Genomic DNA, 22429 nt, shown 5'->3' on the forward strand with positions numbered 1-22429 from the left:
TAGTGAGTTCATGGAAGTTTTTATTTTTTGTCACAAGTTAGTTGAATATGAGACTTTGTATGAAAAAAAAAAAAAAAAATCATCATTTTCCACTAACTTGTGACAAAAAATAAAAAATTCTAGGAACTCGCCATGCCCCTCACGGAATACCTTGGGGTGTCTTCTTTCCAAAATGGGGTCACTTGTGGGGTAGTTAAACTGCCCTGGCATTCTAGGGGCCCAAATGTGTGGTAAGGAGTTTGAAATCAAATTCTGTAAAAAATGACCTGTGAAATTCGAAAGGTGCTCTTTGGAATATGGGCCCCTTTGCCCACCTAGGCTGCAAAAAGTGTCACACATCTGGTATCTCTGTATTCAGGAGAAGTTGAGGAATGTGTTTTGGGGTGTCTTTTTACATATACCCATGCTGGGTGAGATAAATATCTTGGTCAAATGCCAACTTTGTATAAAAAAATGGGAAAAGTTGTCTTTTGCCAAGATATTTCTCTCACCCAGCATGGGTATATATAAAATGACACCCCAAAACACATTCCCCACCTTCTCCTGAGTACGGAGATACCAGATGTGTGACACTTTTTTGCAGCCTAGGTGGGCAAAGGGGCCCATATTCCAAAGAGCACCTTTCGGATTTCACAGGTCATTTTTTACAGAATTTGATTTCAAACTCCTTACCACACATTTGGGCCCCTAGAATGCCAGGGCAGTATAACTACCCCACAAGTGACCCCATTTTGGAAAGAAGAGACCCCAAGGTATTCGCTGATGGGCATAGTGAGTTCATAGAACTTTTTATTTTTTGTCACAAGTTAGTGGAATATGAGACTTTGTAAGAAAAAAAAAAAAATAATCATCATTTTCCGCTAACTTGTGACAAAAAATAAAAAGTTCTATGAACTCACTATGCCCATCAGCGAATACCTTAGGGTGTGTACTTTCCGAAATGGGGTCATTTGTGGGGTGTTTGTACTGTCTGGGCATTGTAGAACCTCAGGAAACATGACAGGTGCTCAGAAAGTCAGAGCTGCTTCAAAAAGCGGAAATTCACATTTTTGTACCATAGTTTGTAAACGCTATAACTTTTACCCAAACCATTTTTTTTTTTACCCAAACATTTTTTTTTTATCAAAGACATGTAGAACAATAAATTTAGAGCAAAATTTATATATGGATCTCGTTTTTTTTGCAAAATTTTACAACTGAAAGTGAAAAATGTCATTTTTTTGCAAAAAAATCGTTAAATTTCAATTAATAACAAAAAAAGTAAAAATGTCAGCAGCAAAGAAATACCACCAAATGAAAGCTCTATTAGTGAGAAGAAAAGGAGGTAAAATTCATTTGGGTGGTAAGTTGCATGACCGAGCAATAAACGCTGAAAGTAGTGTAGGTCAGAAGTGTAAAAAGTGGCCTGGTCTTTCAGGGTGTTTAAGCACTGGGGGCTGAGGTGGTTAAAGATGGTTTTTCTTCTGGCTGTAGCTTCAGCCAAAAGGATCTCTGAATTGCAGGCTTTCTCTGCAATTCACCCTTACATTATCTTCCTACAGGACTCCTGAAGTTTTTACCCTACTTCAGGCCTAAGGTGCCTACCTTCCAAAATATCAACCAGGTAATCTCTTTACCAGTTTTGTTTTCAGCCTCCTCCTCTGATACTCCAGCAAGAGACCCGCTGGATATTTCAAGGTGCCTCCAGGTCTATGTGGATAGATCCAGAGAATTCAGGATAGATGAAAATCTCCTTATCCTGTTTGCCGGTAAGTCTAAAGGCCGTAAAGCGTCTAAAGCTACCATTAGTCGCTGGATCAAGGAGGCCATTAGGGAGGCTTTCGTCTCCCAATCCCTAGATCCTCCGGAGTTTGTGAGAGCCCATTCTACTAGGGCTGTCTCCACCTCTGTTGCGGAGAGAAGACTTCTTCCCTTAGAGTTGATCTGTAAGGCGGCCTCCTGGAGCTCTGAGTCAACCTTCATCTCCCATTATAGGATAGATGCTAGGATGGCAGAGTTTTCGGCTTTTGGGCAGACAGTTCTTAGTTCTGCCAGGCATGAGTACCCTCCCTAGGGGATTCTTCTTGCTATCTCCCCATCTGTGCTGCTGGTAGGACGTAAGGGAATCGTTAATTTCTAACGATAATTTGTTTTCCCTTAGTCCTAACAGCAGCACACAAATATCCCACCCTAAATACATTATGCTTCAGGGAGCTGAAGATCGTTTATTGGTTCTTGGGCTCATTAAAAATTCCGCCGGTCCTACCAGTCCACAGGGGCAGTTAACCCCATCTGTGCTGCTGTTAGGACTAAGGGAAAACAAATTATCGTTAGAAATTAACGATTCCTCAACTCCAGTCCTCAGGGCTCACCTACCAGTCATGATTTGAGAATTTCCCACAGAATGAATACCTGTGGTAAGTCCTGATGCACTGACATTAATTATTTTACCTGCTCTATTTTAAGGAAATCCTGAAAACATGACCGGCAGGTGGGCCCTGAGGACTGGAGTTGAGGAACCCTGCTATAACAGACAGAATGTGGTAGAAAAAGTCCCTACATTTCCTAAACCGTGTGCAATGAAGGGCAATGAAGATGGATTTGCCATGATCGTGTGTACCTACAGAGAAAATGTATCTATATAGCATTTATAGCACCTCAATAAAATGCAATATTCAATAAACTTCACAGTACAAGATGGCATATAATTCCTGCTAATCTAGCAAAGATAGTCCTAATGTCAAACTAGCAGGGACCAATGAGGAAACCTAAAAAAGCCTGGGGGTATGGCAACTTTCCTGAGTTACTCACCCTAAGGACTAGTTCCCAGCTGAACATCTTGAGTTATCATCATATTGGAGCGATTTATGAAGACTGCTGATTCATATGGTAGAACTGATTTTAATTGGATTAAAATAACCCAAATTTATAAAAAAATATGTAAGCTTCTTAAAAATATACATTTTCAAACCAGCACCTGGATCTGAATACTTTTGTAATTGCATGTAATTAAAAATTTAGAATAGGCACAGAGTTATTCACTGAAATCTATCTGTATAGCGCCACCTGCTGTTTGCTCTTTTTTTAATTTCTATGTCCTGTCCACTGAGATGGAAGCACATGCTTGGGTCCATCCTTCAACTGCCACCAGCTGCAGTGGAAAGGACACACCCCTAAAATGCCAGCTAGAAATAAATCTAGAAGAACAATTGGAGCAATGAATGTGGAGATCTCTGGATCCATGTGAGGTACAGGTCTGGTTCTAGCTTTGTTAGAAAGAGATTGTCATGTACTATATGATATCTGATTTTCATTTTTTACATCAATCATGGGATAACACCTTTAATAAATTTTATGCATTTGGTCTGCTTTAAAGTCAGAAGCCATTGATAATTTTGCTGAAGCTTTGCAGAATTCCAGCCCATCTGTCCTGCACCTGTAGACTCCTCAATGTTGAATTACTGATGCACCACAACCACTTGACTCTTCACCCTGCAGCAGTGCTTTCACCAGTGGCCCAGAACTGTGACAATCTAGTGTCCTTTCGTTTCAAGTCAGTGTAAATATCAGAATGTTTCAGTTAAAATGTATTTATAGAGCAATAAAAAATACAATAAATTTAGGATTTTCCAAAACTCCCAAGTCTTTGACCTGCTGCAACTGATAGGAATTTAAGAGCTATCAGACTGATAGACTAGAAAGGAGGAAAGCTTTGACTAGGACTCAAGCCAAAGATTGGCATGGTCAAAGATTGCAGTGTAGTTGCAACCCACAAATTCCTGACACCCAACCATACCTGCTGGATTTCTTACAATTTGTCAGGGCATGGAAACTTATTGACCCGATTCACTCCTATTAGTTGTGATGCAGGCAGGACTACACTGCGTTGGCCAGTCCCTATATGTAACCCAAGCCTTGAATGCGTTTTCCAATGCGGACAATAATAGGATATGTTCTATTTTTTTGTGTAACAGAAATATGGAAACGGAATGCACACGGACTAACTTCCGTTTTTTTTGCAGACCCAAAGAAATGAATGGTTCCGTATAGGGTCCGCAAAAAAAAAAACGGAACAGACAAGGAAAGAAAATACGTTCGTGTGCATGAGGCCTAAAGCTAAATGAGTACCTTAGAAGGCATGTTTTAATTCTCATTTCTCCCATGCAGCCCAGCAAGGAGGAGGAGGAAGCTGCTGTGCCCCACGTGACTGGGAAGAACATCGCTGGCCCGGTAAGACATTTTTTATGAATTGCAATTAGAAAGTTGTTGCACACAGCAATGGGGTAATAATGGAAAATAAATGTTAATTCTTGTAACACCTCTTTAAGGATTGTCCAGGATTAGAAAAAAAAAATACTTTTTTATTTCTCCAGAAACAGTGACACTCTTGACCATGAGCTGTGTCTAATAGTGTGAATAGTACGTGGGTTCTCCGGTTTCCTCCAACACTCCAAAGACATACTGATAGGGACTAGAGATGAGCGAAGTTTTGGAAAATTCGATTCGGCTGCTTCGCCAAAATTTACATTTGCTTTGTGATGAATGACTTCGCCACGAAGTGCATTTTTTTTGTAAGTAGCGGGTGCAATGACAGGGAGCTGTGATAGCGCCGCTACCCATCATTGTACCCTTTTGATGCCGCTTTCATACTGAGAGTAAAAATAGTGTAAAATTAACACTTAACGTTTCCTTTTTCTCGTGACGGGCCGGCCGTCGCCATCTTGCTTGAAGATCTTGCGCGGCCCAAGATGACATTGTCACGTGGGCTGGCGTGGTGACATCATACGTCACCACGCACGGGATTTCGGCTGAGATCTTCAATCAAGATGGCGGTGCCCGGCCCGTCGCGAGCAAATGGAGGAGGTAAATTTGATTTTCAGGTTAAATCGATTCGCTACCAGGAAGCACAAGGAAATTCGGCTTTGCGGCGAATCAAATGTATCCTGGAATTTGGATCGAATTCCACTTTGTTGGATTCAATTCTCTTATCTCTAATAGGGACTTTAGATTGTGAGCCCCATTGGGGACAGTGTGATGCTAATGTCTGTAAAGCGCTGCAGAATATAATACCACTATATAAGCGAGTATAATAAATAAATAATAATACTGAGCTGAGATACCAGGATTTTTCTAATGACAACAAGTTTATTGGTTGAGAGGACTAAGAGGATTCTGAAAGGCAGCATGCCTTAGAGTAGAGTCACATCACTGTTTCTTTATCCGTTCTGATCCATCAGAAGAACAGAAAATAAAAAACATCCTGTATTTTAGGCATCCATTATGCTCATTTTGCATCCCTTTTAGCCATTTCCATCTGAACCATAATTTTAGATGGAAGAAAAAGTCCTTCATGAAGGGCGTTTTCTTCTATCTAATATGAGAGATCTCAGATGGAAATGGTGAAAATGAATGCCAAATAAGCATAATGGATGCTCAAAATAAAGGATGTTTTTTTTCCCCTGTTCTTCTGACGGATGAGAAGAACACAAAATGAAATGGTGATGTGAACGTTCTCTCACATGGGTAGCACTGAAAGGAAAGTGAAGTATGATGGTAGGGCTAAAAGCACATCAATTGCATTCGCTATGCTTTCTTTTTTCTTGCAGGTGTAATACCTAACTGAAACACTAGAGGACACCTGACCTTTAATAATGGAGTGAAGTGCAGCTATTGTTACAAGGCAGTAATGAATGATAATAAAAACCCAGTGACAATGAAGTAAAACCATTTCAGGATATTTTTTATTATATTAACATTAATCATTTTTCTTTATGTTACAATGAAGATGACAAACGGAGGAAAAATCTAACATGGTGCTGTAATTGCGCATAATGTAAAGAAAGCCCCAACAGGCAGAGTGGCTTTAGTGTATAGGTGAGAATTATCTGTATTAATCACATTGTGGGTGTCTGTATAATAGCTAATATCCTTTCTGGACTTTATTAAAGTAGAATTCTGTCTTCTGACTGTATTAAAACCTGCCGGGTAGTTGTGATCAAATCTTTAGGTTTTCTTTAGATATGATACTAATCTCAATGGACGCCTTATAGCCAATGCTCAGACCCAAACTGATCTGTCATGTCCGAGGTGCCACCCAACAAATATTATTCTCTGATTGTGGCGCTCCCATTACCTGCTGATATAAGATCTAGATCCCAGGAGGTCCTTAGACATTGCAGTAAAATCAAAAAGATAAGTTTACTTGTTCCCATCCAAATGATTCATTCTTGGCCACTTATGTACTAAGGTAACTACAGAATGCCTGGCCTAGCACCCTTTCAGACTTGCTGTATAGAGGTGACACAGACAGGGGTAATTTATTGGACACAATGCAGGGTTTCTTTGCTTCTAGAGGGGCCTCCGATTTATTGCTCTAGACACAGTGCAGCATTAGGCCTCCCAAGCAGCAGAGATGCAACATAAATATCATTTCCAAAGAAAGGCGTTCTGGGTCCTTTGTGTGTCTTGTTTTCCGCCTCCATTGAGGGAATTCCTGTCCTGGCTCCAGGCAAACTTGAAGAACTATACAAACATAGAAATGCTTGGATTATATAATGTGGTATTACTTTTCAGGTTCATTACTGGCTGGAGACATTATGCATACAAGGGCTGTCCAGCTTGCAGTGCCATATCTGTCCGTGGGCTGTGTCTGGTGAAGGTGGCAAAACTGCAATGCCATTCACAGCTCATGGGAATATCTGCAAAATACAAAGGACGCTGATCCATTGTTAAATCCTGGATAACCACTTCAGTCGTTGTCCTATAAAGCATTTTGCAGCATTCTAACATATTAAATATTACTTTTCTTTTATATTTATTTGAAGAGTAAAATTATTAAATAAATAAATAAATACATTTCTGTTCCTTACCTTATTTAAAGGGCATCTGTCAGCAGATTTGTACCTATGACACTGGCCATAGAATGCGTCCGTTCACTGATCATAAGCAGAAGTATTAAAGGGCATCTGATTTGTACCTATGACACTGGCTGACCTGTTACATGTGAACTTGGCAGCTGAAGGCATCTGTGTTGGTCCCATGTACATATGTGCCCGCGTTGCTGAGGAACATGATGTTTTATTATATGCAAATGAGCCTCTAGGAGCAATGTGGGCGTTGCCATTACACCTAGAGGCTCTGCTCTCTCTGCAACTGCCGCACACTCTGCACTTTGATTGACAGGACCAGGCAGTGTAAACATCATCACGCCTGACCCTGTTAATAAAACTGCACATATGAACATGGGACCAACACAGATGCCTTCAGCTGCCAAGCGCACATGGAACAGGTCAGCCAGTGTCATGGGTACAAATCTGCTGACAGATGCCCTTTAATACCTCTGCTTATGGTCAGTGAATGGATGCATTCTGATTATCCTTCAGAGGCTGGTTCAATGTCTGCAGGCAGCTTGCTCTAATAGATTGTATTGTATGTGTCTTTACATCAGACAATGTACAGTGATGAATACATACCCCACCCTATGCAGTCTCAGGTTAGTAAGAGGGTAACTTCCTAGACATATTGTCAAATATGGCTTACAGCTGTTTCCTGGGATTAAATATTGATAAACTATTCTCAGGAATCAGGATAGGTAATTAAAGAAGTTATCCGATAATGATGGCCTATCCACAGTAAAGGTCATCACTATTGTAGTGTCCCACTAGGTAAATGTGGGCACTACACAAGGGTCAATTGGTCCACGTTGCTCTCCACCTCCTGTGGGACAGTGGCAGTGTATTTCACAGTACATTTTAATGCATTTTAATATGTATTTATGCGTATTTTCCTGTGAGATGTGTAGCAGGCCTATTCGGGTGTAGTTCATCATCCTAGGCACTAGAGGGAGCTAGGGAACACCTAGTATATATACTTAGACCCAGACAGGGAGGAGTTAGTCTGTGTAGTCAGGAGTCTGTATTGAGACAGAAGGGAGTGTGCACCTTAGCCAGAGAGAAGCTGAGGGCCACATCCTGACATGCAGCTAGACAGCCCAGGCTTCTAGTTGACACCAGGAGGCCAGGGAGAGTGGACCAGCCTGCCTGAGGATATTGAGCCAGAGTTAGCTCAGAAGATTATCACCAGGGGAAGAGTTGCCTCCTGAGAAACCAAGTTCTTATAAGCAGAGCCAGTATTCCAATTAGACAAGTAAGCTGAAGGGCAGAAGGATTCACCCAAAGCAAGGATATATACCTGAGGAAGTTTGATACCAAGGATAAAGCCAGCATTAGGGCATACGGGCCTTGGGATAGAAACAGCCAGGAGTTCTGAGGAATAGTGGACAGGATTTCTGAGGAAGAGTGCAGCCTGGTCTGTGAGTGTTGTTTTTACCCTCTGAGTATCTTGCAAAGAACATTGTACCTGCCATTGATGTGAAAGCCTGCTTTATACTGCTGCATTACCTGGAACTTTACAACAGTCTGTATAAAGTTAACTGTTTCCAGTAAAGGAAGTTTTGGTTCACCATAACAGCGTGTTCCTCACTTATTACCACTATCCATCGGTGTGCCACCGTTACAGGCACTGGCATCACGAACCTTAAAGAGACCTTGCCCTAGGCACATTGAACATCTGCAACATCCAGGGCACCTCACCCATCATCAGGCCTGGTCCCTATATACAGAGAGTGCTCCAGAGGTCTCCTGTGCCAGCCTCTTCATCACTGCTGTACGCTTGCCCAGGCTCTCCCTACAAACTGTGAGTAACCCTCGTATGCCTATTAACCGTGACCTCACATCGCAATACCCTGCAGGGCTGCGTACTGCACTATCACATCGGCAGGGGTCGTTTAGTGGGACTGAGCTGCAACTAGGTCATGTGACCGATGTACAGTGATGTCAGTGGCCTAGGAAGAAGGGTGGTGCTCACAGAGCGCCAGGCCTCTTCTAACAGCTGATCAGCGGGGGTCCCGGGAGTTGGACCCCCACCGATCTGGTATTGATTACCTGTCCAGATGATAGGTCATCAATAGTAATTCCCAGATAACCCCTTTAATATTGGATCATTTGAGGTCCGTGGGAGTTTACCTCTTGGGACCCAGGCCAGTCAGCTATTTGAAGGGGCAGCAGCACTTGTAGTTTACCAAGCACAGCACCTGGCAGAGAAGGTGAACAGCACCCAGCATGCTAAAAAAAATTGTGACTGCTTGTGTTCGGTTGGATACGTTAAGGTATTTTGCACTGTATATATAGTTTCTCCATACAGAATACAGTCATTGACTATATTTGAGTTAGCAAGATAATATGTGTGTGCTTTCAGGGAAATGTGTCAACTATCATTTTTTCTGCCCGTTAGAACCAGATAGAGACACATATCCTTTTTTCTAATCTGTTTTTATTTAATGGGTTGAAAATTTTGTACAACTTAATTTGATCAATCACAGAAAAAATGCACCAAACGGATATGCCACTGACTATACTGGCTAGTCATAAATGCAGATATTAAAAGCTGAGACTTTCGCCAATATATTCCTGTCAGGAAAATATCGGAGCCGATCATTGCACCACGTCACGGTCACTCAGCATGAAAGTCTCAGCTTTTAATATCTGCATTTATGACTAGCCAGTATAGTCAGTGGCATATCCGTTTGGTGCATTTTTTCTGTGATTTATATGATTGTATTTACATCCGCACAATGCTCCGTTTTGTGTAGGATGCCCTTGTGGTGCATGTGGACCGCACCGACATCCTCCACCGTATGCATTTTTTGCTGGGGATAGTCGTTTGCTGCGGTCCACATGCGGTGGGGCTGCTCCCCCAATGTAAAACACGCTACAGTGTTAGGGGTTGAGCCGCTCCTCCAGTATTGCCACTATATTTCTGTGTGTTTGTCTTGTTTTATATGTAGTGTATGTGCCGTTACCTGGCATTCAAACACTCTTTTGCACCTGGTGACCTCCATCACAGGGTCTGATATGGGTGTGGTTTGCAGTCTTGGCTTTGTTCACATTGCACTAGTTGTCCTGCTAGGCGTTTGTGTGGAAGCCTGGCTGCGAGCTGGATTACATCGCCTTCAGACCGTGTTCACACCATAGGTAGCGTAGTGGTAGGACCCTTTGCCATGCTGAGTGACCGTGACGTGGTGCAATGATGGGATCCGATATTTTCCTGACAGGAATATATTGGCGAAAGTCTCAGCTTTTAATATCTGCATTTATGACTAGCCAGTATAGTCAGTGGCATATCCGTTTGGTGCATTTTTTTCTGTGATTTATATGATTGTATTTACATCCGCACAATGCTCCGTTTTGTGTAGGATGCCCTTGTGGTGCATGTGGACCGCACCGACATCCTCCACCGTATGCATTTTTTGCTGGGGATAGTCGTTTGCTGCGGTCCACATGCGGTGGGGCTGCTCCCCCAATGTAAAACACGCTACAGTGTTAGGGGTTGAGCCACTCCTCCAGTATTGCCACTATATTTCTGTGTTTTTTCAACTTAATTTGATCCCCATAATGGCAAAGATTAGAGCTAAAATAGGGATCTGGCTGAGACTTCCCCTATCTAGAGCTGACCGAGTTTCACTGGTCAAAATGGTGATACTACCACAATTTCTTTATGTGCTCAGGAATACACCTATTTGGATACAAGATAAATACTTTAAACTCATGGAAAGAATAATTAATGATTTAATATGGGGAAGAAAACGAGTTCGGATAAAGTTGGAATATTTGTATAAATCATTGGAGTGCGGGGGTTTAAATCTCCCTTACTTTAAAGGGTATTTTATTGCTGCCCAGCTATTGATGTGCTACGAATCAGAAAATAGTGCACTGTTGGGGAAGTTGGTAGGTAGCCACGCTCATAATAACATATTCACTTTGTTGGAATCCGGGCTACTGAAGACCCATGAGCGGGGCTACGGAGAGACTATAAAACTCCTCCTGAAAATGTGGGCTACTACTAGGACATGGTTGAAGGTAAAGGGTTCACTTATATTCACGCCTCTTTGGCACAATGTGTATTTACATAGGTTAGATGATATTGCAGTTGACACATTTTGGCAAAAGAATAAAATTCTCTATATTTCACAGGTAGTTAAGGATAGAGAGATTAAGCCATTTATAGAGATGACACATAATATAGAAAACTTTTCATGGCTTAGATATTTTCAATTGCGTTCAGCACTATTTAGTCTGGACGATAAACTGGTGTTGGATATAGATAGTTCATCTTTCTTGAATGACTGGGTAGGGGGGACACCGTCTAGAATGAAGATTTCAAATATATATAAGCTATTACTCAAGGCACGGTTTAGTGATATACAGTCACCAGGACAAAGAGCGTGGGAGGTGGATTGTCCGAATTTACAATCAGAAGGGTGGGAGAATATTTTTGGGAATCTAGGTTCACTATCCCAGAACTTTAACCATGTTCTAGTACATTTAAATATTTGCCACAGATTATATATCACCCCCTTATGGATGAATAAATGTGGACTAAGAGACACGTCTAACTGCCCTAAATGCGATGCCCCAGGAGCGGACTACCTTCATATGATCTGGACCTGCCCAGAACTCATAAATTATTGGAATACCATTAATAATTTTATTATGTATAAACTAAAAATACGAATCCCTTTTGAACCACAAGTATTCTTGCTTAATGATCTTTCCAAAATAAATAACCATAAGTACCAAAAGATCTTCCTAGGTAGGATACTGATGTTGGCCAGAGTTTTGGTCAGTCGGACCTGGTTTGCTCGATATACTCCAGATGTAAATATATGGATAAATCTAATTGATAAGGTAAAAAACTATGAGAAAATCATGTATAAACAGAGGGAAGCTGATGAGAAGTGGACTAAGATATGGGGTGGTTGGAGGATTTGATTAGATTAGCTGTGATAATTTTTTTTTTGTCGCACCACAGGTAGGGGGAGGGGGGTGGGTAAAAGGGAAGGGAAAAAAAATATTTTCTGTATTCTTTCTTGTATTGTAACTTGTTTGATATATTAATTAATAAAGATAATTACAAAAAAAAAAAATGATTGTAGATGTTTTATTGTATTGTATTTCCTGAACATGATTATGGGGGCTGCCATCTTGCCTGAGCTGTTCTTGAAAAAATTTAGAGACATGCCACATGGACTATTGACACAATGATCGGAAGGGACTGTGTTGACTTGTATGGGAGAGTTTTCTAGGCATGCTCTGTGACCTGTGCAGAGATCGGGAGGGAGTAGATAAGTTGGGATTTCATCCATTGGGAATGGTGGGTCCAGTGGTATCTATATGTTGGTGACATTAGTTATTCTAATCATGCCTGTAATGATAAGCAAATAACTGCAGTAAAGTGATCTGTACAGACCATTATTACAGTAGGTTAGTGGCCAGTACGAAAACTGAAGGACTTTAAATGCACTTTCTTTGCTTTCTAGGGCACATTCATGGGGATGAAAGGGTTAATACAGCCTAACTATTTACTTAATGTATGTTCCACATTTACTAATACTGTCCAAAAGTAAAATCGCATAAACTCAGACAGTCTTAGGGTACGACCCATCAATGCGGCTGGGCAGACCACACCCACCCATACTGCCACTGGTTGCTGTAGGTGGGCCGTGGGCGTGATGGTGAACACCACTTCTGAGACATATTCAAGTGCCCTCCTACATGCTATACATTGTGTAGTGCTTGTGCTTGGTATTGCAGCTCAATCCCATTCTCTTGGATGGACTAAGGTGCACAGAGGCCATGTGCCTGATGAACATGATGTCATAAGCCAAGGAAGAGGCCGCAGTAGTCATCCAACAGTTAACCGTGAAGCGTGTCGGGACTTGGAGTCCCACCTATTAGATATTGGTGACCTATCCGAGCATGCTCAGCTAAACTTGGAAGTCCAAGAGCAATGATGCACACCATTCACCATGGGGTCTCATTCTTGAAACTGAAGTAGGTCCCCGAGGTGGGACCTGCACCTATCAGACATTTATGGTCTATTCTATCGATAAGCCATAAATGTCCAGATGGGGCAACCCCTTTAAAATGCTGAACTTTTCCATACACTTCCTGCCAGAACTTGTCACGGTAGCTTTCCACCACGGTTTGATTCTCCTGTCATATCTCTGTTTACCCCCTGTGTGATGACGTCCCATCCATAGGGAAGACATGTCACGAGTAGTGTTGAGCGCGAATATTCGAAAAGCAAATTTTTATTGCGAATATCGGCACTTCGAGAATTCGCGAATATTTTGAATATAGTGCTATATATTCATAATGACGCATTATCGTTTTTTTTTAACACAGTACACATCAGATGATCATCCCTCCTTTCTACAAGCTTGTGGGCCAATGAGAAGGCTTTGTCTGAGCTTAGCAACATCCCTAGCAACCAATAGGAAAGTTGCCTACCCCTTACTATATAAGAACCTCCCCAGCAGCCATTTTCTAAAGTTTATTGCAGTTATGAAAGAGAGAGCAGTGTCATTGCTGTGCTCTGTGCTATTACATTAGACAGTTAGCTTATATATATAATTCAGATAGTTAGGGGGAGATCGTCAGTGTAGGTTAGGTTGTGATATAGTGTAGGTTCCAGTGCAGGGTGTTAGGTAGTGTAATAGGTTCTGTTGTCCATACATACATACATGCTACAGACATAGTGCTGTCATGTCACAAGTTGCACGTATTGCGAAAAAATATGCGCATCATTCACTGCTAAAAAAATTCGCAAGCACGAATATATTAGAGCACCTGTATTTCGCAGGCATTACACGAATATTACATTGCCGATTTTCGCAGTCAAGAGTATAATCTCGAATTCGCGAATATATGATGAATATTCTACAAAATATTCGCGAAATATCGCAAATTTGAATATTGCCCCTGCCGCTCATCACTAGTCACAAGCCAATCATGGTTCTCTGCACTGACATTGCCATAGTCAACCTGTCACTATAGAAGGCCTTGATTGGACACTTCAGTGATGGAAAAGTAAGATTTCTATTATTTTAATATTTTTGACCCTTTCTCAGAAAGCCCCTTTGTTATAATGTACAGAATGATCTTAATACCGATAGATAAGGCTACTTTCCCATTTGCGGTAGCCTTCCCCCGCTGCCGGATCCATGCTACCGCAAGTCCACTGTACCGCCGGAAGTCCTCTCCGGCCCCATTCACTATAATGGGGCAGGCCGGAGGTCCGGCCGCCGCATGGCAAACAAGCTGCCTCCGGCCCGCCCCCATTATAGTTAATGCGGCAGGAGAGGACTTCCGCTAGAACAGCCTGCCGGAAAAGGCATGTGTAAAAATCACACACTATGTTTATTATGTGGGTGAATACCCAGGTTGTATTAGTAACTGGTTATCAGTACCGTGCAAGTCTCCATACCAGTCACTGTCCTTTCCCTCCTGGAATAATCACACATTTATTTCTTCTACTAGACAATAGTTGTCGAAGGCAGACACCATCAGTTATTGCAGTGGGATGTATAACCCTTTTAGGGCTCATGCACACGAACGTATTTTCTTTCCGTGTCCATTCCGTTTTTTTGTGTCAGACTGTATGCGGAACCATTCATTTCAATGGGTCCGCAAAAAAAACTGAAGATACTCCGTGTGCATTCCGTTTCTGTATGTCCGTATTTCCGTTCCGCAAAAAAAAAAAGAACATGTCCTATTATCGTCCGCATTACGGACAAGGATAGGACTGTTCTATTAGGGATCAGCTGTTCTGTTTCGCAAAATACGGAATGCACAGGAACGTCATCCGTATTTTTTGCGGACCGCAAAATACATACGGTCGTGTGCACAAGCCCTTAGAGCGAGCATGTTCCCATTTCATTGCACCAGGGATTACTTACGTCATCTTCCATCTTGTTGCAGATTACAGAATTATTTATCCTGAACGATCGGTAAGTGGCTGCTCTGATTTTCTTTCTCCTTTGTTTCCTTGACATCTGTGTTTGTCTGACGACTGCACAACCCTGCAATATAAAAAAGGACAGAAAATGATGGACAGAACTTTGCATTGTGGGAAAAAGAATAGGAATATAGACTTCTGTGCCATTGACTGAAATGGATTGCTGGATGCCTATAATTATTAGATAGGGGTGCTGCCCCCTTATTTCTGGACTGGATCTTCATACAGAAAATGTCTTATCTGGTGTAAGGAAAGACACAAGACTTTGTGGGCTCGCCACTAGATTCTGACAATACAGCCGCATCTCTAGGAATAATAGCTCCAGTAAGATGCGGCTCTAGTCAGAGAGTGGGGCCGAATAACAAAAACCAAAATGTGGCCTACGTCCCTCCAAGATGGGACAAGAGGAGCTTGTTTAATCCAGTCCTCAACCCTTTTTATTCCTTCTAAGGGAGAGGGGTGGCAGGACGTCATGTCTGTGACAAGGGTTGGTTCTGGGTTATTTGCTGTCTCCATCAGAAAATGAAATGTTATTGAGCAGCAAACATATTCAGTTGTAAGTTTGACCATTGAATATTGTGATTATACCTTGTAAATTAGGTCATACGCAGACTGAGGATACTCATACATGAGCCTATAGTGCCACTATACTGGCTAGGAGTCCGAATTTTGCCACAAATTGGGACTGAAAAGGTTGTGCTTATGAAATCCCACCCTAAAATGGATGGGCCATCTGGTACAAGGGGCAGGGTTTAAATGTCTAGATTTTTATTCTTCCTAGGCCATGTGACCTCACATTCATATGGCCTAGGCACAGCCCAGTCCCATTTTTTTTTAAAGGGTTTCTGTCACCCCACAAAACTCTTTTTTTTTTTTTTGGATAGTTAGATTCCTTATAGGGCGATATAGGAGAATATAATAGTCTTACTTACTTTCATGCGGCCGATTCTTTATAAAACGAAGTTTTATAATATGTAAATGAGGGCTCTACCAGCAAGTAGGGCGTCTACTTGCTGGTAGCCGCAGCAGAAAACCGCCCCCTCGCCGTGTTGATTGACAGGGCCAGCCGTGATCTCCTCCTCCGGCCGGCCCTGTCAGTAATTCAAAAATTGCGCGCCTCTGGTCATTCGGCGCAGGCGCTCTGAGATGAGGAGGCTCGTCTCCTCAGCACTCCCTCAGTGCGCCTGCGCCGATGACGTCTTCTCTTTCGATGATGTCATCGGCGCAGGCGCACTGAGGGAGTGCTGAGGAGACGACTGGCCCTGTAAGGTACTTTTGATAGTTTATTAAGTGAAATCCAGGTGAAAGGTTCGCTTTAACTGGGACTGTATGTTAGGGCTGAAGGGAGTGTATGTTGGAGGTGGCTGTGGGAGGGAGTGATTTTACTTACATGGGACTAAATGTAAAAGGCAGCTGTGGGAGGGGATTATGTTATTTACATGGGACTGTATGTTGGAGGCGGTTGTGGGAGGGAGTGATGATATTTACATTGGACTGTGTGTCGGAGGGGGCTGGGGGGGCAGGGATGTTATTTACATGGGACTGTGTGTTGGAGGTAGCAGGGGTGGGAGTGATGTTATTTACATGGGACTGAATGTTGTAGGGGGCTGTGGGAGTGATGTTATTTACATGGGTATGAATGTTAGAGGTGGCTGGGGCAGGGTGATGTTATTTACATGGGACTGTATGTTGATGGCGGCTGTGGGAGGGGATGATATTTACATGGGACTGTATGTTGCAGGCAGCTATGGGAGGGAGTGACGTTATTTAAATGGGACAGTATGTTGATGGTGGCTGGAGGAGGGAGTGATGTTATGTACATGGGACTGAATGTTGAGGGGGTGATGTTTAAATGAGATTGCATGTTGGAGGCGGCTGGGTAGGGGATGATATTACTTACATGGGACTGTATTTTGGAGGGGGCTGTAGATATAGAGGCATGTTATTTACATGGGACTGCATATTGGAAGGGGCTAGAGAGATGGTGTGATGTTATTTACATGAGACTCAATAGTGTTGTTGGGCTGCACTCTATGTCCATTTGTTAGGTATAAAGTGGAGTGGGTGTAGTCCCAAATCCAATAATAAGGAAAATACCACTGCACATCCAAATTATGATGCAAGTAAAATGGGGGACATTGTATGTATAGAAGGCACTACTGGTGGGGCATTATATGTACTGGGGAGTAAACTGGGATGATTACCAAGTAGTGGCATAAAAGGAGGCATTAATACTAAATAGGTGTGTTCAATTATGCAGAAATAAGTTGTGGTCAAGAGTCGTCATCATGGTGATCTGTACAGGACTGAGAAAAAAAGAAAAGAGACGACTCCAGCAAGAGGAGACATCACCTGTAAGTCAGTAGGAGTGGGGGCCTAAACTGGATTATTAATGACTAGGTCATGATGCAGCTGTATTATTTTGTCTTTATAAAGTGTTATTATTGGCAATGTTGTTCATATTGTTTTTTGTTATGTGTGTGACCTCTGCTACACCAACTGCGACGACTGTCCCAAAACATACTAACTCGCAACCCCCCCCTCCCCGGTCCGTGGGAAAAATGACTTACGTGAAACCGGTCCCTGGTGCAAAAAAGGTTCGGGACCACTGCTGTAGACTGCACTATACTTGTGCCAAAAATACTGGAAAGGCCAATGGAAACTCTGACATTACCAATGCAACTCATGCAATGGGAAGAATGCCAAAGAAAAGGAAAAGCAAGCACAAAAACCCCTACATAAAAAGTCAAACCATGGCATTACAAACACATTTATACAGTGACGATGAGGGCGGCCGGTTTACCTTTAGAGCAGTCCGCCTGACAATCTTGTTTCCTCCCCAGTGATTTATTCTCCTGTTGTCCGTCCTTTGTGAAACAGCCACATGAGCTCGTCTGCTGAGATCCCTGAACCGGAGCTGTGTTACCATGGCAACAACACCCCAAGTTTGGTCTGTCATCCACACTCTTCTTACTCTGTGGGGTACCTTCATCTTCTGAGCCCTGTTTGCACAAGTGATGTTCTGCTAATAACTGGAGTTCTGAGGAAACAGTAAAGTTAGGGATAGGTTAATAATTCGCCATAAAATGTCTGACCACAGTAAACATGATACAAGCCTCCCCCATTACTTTTTTGGAGGGACAGTTTATCCATCTCCCCAAAATTCACATATCCCTACTGAAATGTCCCTGTTTTGTAAATGATAATAGTTTGGCAGAAATAAATTCTCTATTTTGCCCCAGAAGGTGTCTGGTTCCTGTAATCCTCTTTATATCACGTGACAGCTTGTTTCTATCTGTTGATTATACATTTGCATATTCAGTTTATTTTAATTAATTTATAAATAAATATGCATGAAAAGTGCATCTTAAATACTATTAACCTTCATAAAACACAAATATATTAGGAGGCATTCTTACTGCAGACCAGGAAAAAAGTGTTAATGAAATCCCTCAGAGTTCCACTAGGGGTCAGTATCCACTTTGCTGTTAATTGTGAAGCATGATATTAAATATTGAGCGATACAGTTGACCTAAATGTAAAATTATTCTTGGCGTTCTGAAAGCATGGCAGCGTATGACATATGCACATGTACATACAGTGCAGTGAAATGTCACAGATAGTTTATATGGTCATGCTAATTGACTTATCTGTCTTTTATTATAATGATTAGAATTATAATACTCTCACTGTACCCTCTATTTGATATATTTTTTTAATGTATTTTTGTGCCTCATAATCTCAGATATAATTATTGCATTTATAATGCTATCCTAAGTGCTCAGAGCTACTATACCCGACAGTACCATCCACAGTGCCCACAACATAATCCATAGTCTGCACAGACACACTTTGCCATAATGCCAGCCATCATGCCATCTTAGTTGACCACTGTATAGCGGTATGTGTGTATATTGCATAAGAAAGGTACAGCCACACAGTGCTGATACAGTGCAGATTTTCCACAGCAGAATTACATGCAGAAAACCCACAGTGTATTATACTAGTAGCACTGTATTTTCAAATATCTCACCCACATGCTGTATAACATCTCCACAATGGAAACTAAACACAACTTGATTTGTGGTGTAGGTTTTAAATCTGACGCAATGATTCATTTGTGCTGAAGATTCCCACCATAGATTTACAACTTTGCAATGCATATGGTGGGTAATATATGAGATTCCTCCTTGCTACTAATGGCTGTATCTCAGGCTATATAGCGCCTAGAGATATGGTCTTGTTTTAAAGCTAAGACTCTAAGCTATAGGTAGATATGACTCTTAGAACCCGAGTAGGTAGTGAGATCTCAGGCAATACCTCTCACTCCCGGCCCAATTTTTAATAGCTGTATCTCAGGCGGTGTGGCAGCTAACATTACAAGCCTGGTCCTATTTTAAAGCGTAGTTTCTTAGGTTCTTATATCTCTAGGTGCTGTACAGCCTGAGATATTTTAGGTTGAAGTAGCTTCATGTCAGCAGGCCAGAGTGGAAGGGGGGGATTTCAATGGGGACACAGGCTGCAGGAACAGAAGGAGAGGTGTAGATCCTCCCGTTCCTGTGTTTATGTTCTTGATCCCAGGGACTGGGTTTAGTTATGGTACATCTGCATCAAAGACTCCATCAGAAAATTCCATCAAAAATGAGGGACAAAATAGCACAGCATGCTGTTATTTTTTTTGTCAGGTTAAATGTTGGGCTTTTTAATAGGAACGAGATCCCATTTTAGCCAATGTGATCCATCAGGTGTCATTCGTTTCCATCATTTGACAGAAAAGCTGCTTCCATTATTTTCATTGTTCTGCTTCTATTATATAGGGGAACAGATATAAAAATGCCAATTTGAACCCAGCCTAACATAGATTCTTTGCATGTTCAGCGCTAACAGTTTCTGTTGTTCTGTTCCATTAACGAACAAAAAAGTGTAAAAAAATGTTTACTCTATTATTACCATTGAATTCAGTGGTGTAATATTAGCATTAGTTATTCTCAGTTTGACTCTGTTCTATCACATTTTGTCAGTTCAAAATAATAGAAACATGATGGAAAAGAACTTAGTGTTTTTCTTGTTTTTTTTACATTGAAGTCAATGAAAGATGGATAGAAATGGAATGTGTTCTGCTTGTATCCATTATTTAAAGGGAACCTGTCATCACTTTTATGCTGCCCATACTAACAGCAGAATAAAGTAGAGACAGGTGAGTTGATTTCAGCGGTCTGTCATTTATAAGTTAAAAGTAAGTGGTTGCTGAGAACCAACATCACAAACATTGCAGACGGGGCCTGGAAAAGAGTCCGGCCACCTGAGAAGAGTCCTGGTTATTCATGAATACCTGCTCTCCTGCCCACCTGCTGATGACTGACAGTCTTCTACCTAGTTGTCTCCCTTTCTCTCTAGGAGAAAACTGCCAATCATCACCAGATGGGCGGGAGAGCAGGAGATTATGAATAACCATGACTCTTCTCAAGTAGATTTGACTCTTTTCAAGGCCTGGGCTGCAATAATTATTATGCTGGATCTCAGCAACCACTTATTATTAGCTGATATGTGAGACACCGCTGAAATCAGCAATTCTGTCACTACTTTATACTGCCCTCAGTAAGGTCAGCATAAAGTTGACAACAGGTTCCCTTTAATCTGGTTAATTGATCCATTTTTTTTTGTTTCTTTTACTGGTCCTCTGGCAGAACCAAATAACGGAAAAGTCAATGCAGAACTGAATTCACCTAATCAATCCCACATCAATCAGAGAGCATACTTGCTCTGTCATTGTTACATATGGCGGTCTTTTATTTTTTCCAGAAAAGGGGTGAGAAGATGAGGACTTGCCAATCTAATTCCCCTCTTCACCTTATCAGGCCATTTTATTGAGGACACAACCCAGACAGTTACCAGCGTCCGGATCACAGGGTCGCATTAGTCGCACCGAACGCATAAACATCAATAAAGTTTACATTTGTTTACACTGTTCTCCTGTTCCTACTGGATCTCTATTACTAGAGAGGAATCTCTAATACAGTTCTGACAGATGAAAAAGTTTCCGTCGGTCAGAAAAGACATTTGTTCTCATTGACTGTCTCCACAAACAACCATTTTCAATTAGTTTTCTAAAACAAAACAGTGTCAAAAACCAGGCAAACTGGGCACCTGCACAGGGCTTCACAGTTCAAGGGCAGCAGTGAAATAATTTTAGGGAATGTATTTTTCCTGGCTTTTTGGTTATTTGCTTCTCAATAAGAATCCATTCAATTACTTAATTCAATTCAATTATAAAAAAAAAAAGCAAAACGCAAAGTATGATCACACCATTGGTGACAAATGACACCCTGTGTTAAAGGGTGTGTCCCATTAAAATATCCTAGGGTTTTAAAACCAGCACCTGGATCTGAATACATTTATAATTGCATGTAATTAAAAATGTAGTATCACCACTGAGTTATTAAATAAAATGTATCTGTATAGCGCCACCTGCAGTTAGATTTTTTCTTATTTCTTTGACCTGCTCACTGAGAAGGCCGCACATGCTCAGTTTCCTCCTTGAGAAAGGTGGCAACCCTTTTTTTTATCTTTTTAACCAATTCTCTCCCTTTTTAAAAAAGTTTTATACTGTTGGACAACCCCTTCGCCTGTTAGAGATTTTCCAAAACAGTAGTAACCATCAGACCCTTGAATGTAACTCAGGGCTAAAAAGGATGGTATATCTCATTGCCAGTAGAATAATGCTGTGTATTTACAAAGTTGCTTAGCATTTAATGTAAATAATATCTTCACTGCAAAATTATGTTCAAAAGTTACTACAGTGTGAAAATTAGCATTTTTTAATTGGTTCTCCACATTTGTCTGACAATTCTACTGTCCAAGACGGCATCCTCCAGTTGTCTCATTATAGGTTCACCTCTGTCCCCTAAAACTCCAGATTGTGTAAAATGTGCATCGCAGGGCAATTTTTCTTATATCAATTAAAAGAAATGTTCTAGCTTACTGCGAAAAATCCTTCTGCATACTGTATCCCTGATTCTGATAACAAGAAATATTTGTTGTCAATGTTAAAAGCTATGTCTGGCTTTAGTAAATTATTATTTTTTAAAGGAGTTGACCCACCACAGGTATTGACTGTATATTGGTAGGATATGCAATTAAAGGGGCTTTAAAATTTCATAATAAATAGTCCAAGAAAGGTGGAAAATAATAAAATAAGTCATACTCACCTTACTGATCCCCTACCACTCACATTCCCATACTTTCTGGGTTCCTCTCCGCCTCCTCCCCCTGCTTCCTACTTCCTGGTACCTCTCGAATCACAGAAAACGACTTCTAAGCCAATCACTGGCCAGAGTGATGACCCAACTTAGAGCCAATGATTGGCTGACCATTTCTTCCCTGTGTGTTACAAGGGACCAGGGAGTCGAGACCAGCTGGGAACCAGGTAGCAACAATACAGGAAGAGTATGGGAACGATGCACGTTAACGGTAAGTTATGAATTATTTTATTTTGCATAGTTGTTAGCCTGTTTTTCTAATCAGCTGGACACCCCCTTTAATGACTGCTGGGACCACCATCAATATTTAGGATGAAGAGGTCACTGACCATTTA

The 22429-nt window shown here is 41.5% G+C and overlaps 1 protein-coding gene across 1 annotated transcript in view; it reads right to left on the reverse strand.

The window, feature by feature from the left end:
* Positions 1 to 5698: 5698 nt before the first annotated feature.
* PPP1R1A (protein phosphatase 1 regulatory inhibitor subunit 1A) overlaps positions 5699 to 22429 on the reverse strand; it is a 264028-nt gene continuing 247297 nt past the window's right edge. The window contains exons 5-7 of the mRNA XM_040425864.1: positions 17639 to 17875; positions 14777 to 14899; positions 5699 to 6501 (exon numbers count right to left, since the gene is read on the reverse strand). Coding sequence (XP_040281798.1) covers positions 14808 to 14899; positions 17639 to 17875 — 329 coding nt within the window. The 3' untranslated portion in view covers positions 5699 to 6501; positions 14777 to 14807. The remainder of the gene's footprint in view (positions 6502 to 14776; positions 14900 to 17638; positions 17876 to 22429) is intronic.

Source organism: Bufo bufo, chromosome 3 (assembly GCF_905171765.1).
Source record: "Bufo bufo chromosome 3, aBufBuf1.1, whole genome shotgun sequence".
In the NCBI taxonomy this organism is placed as follows: Eukaryota; Metazoa; Chordata; class Amphibia; order Anura; family Bufonidae; genus Bufo; species Bufo bufo.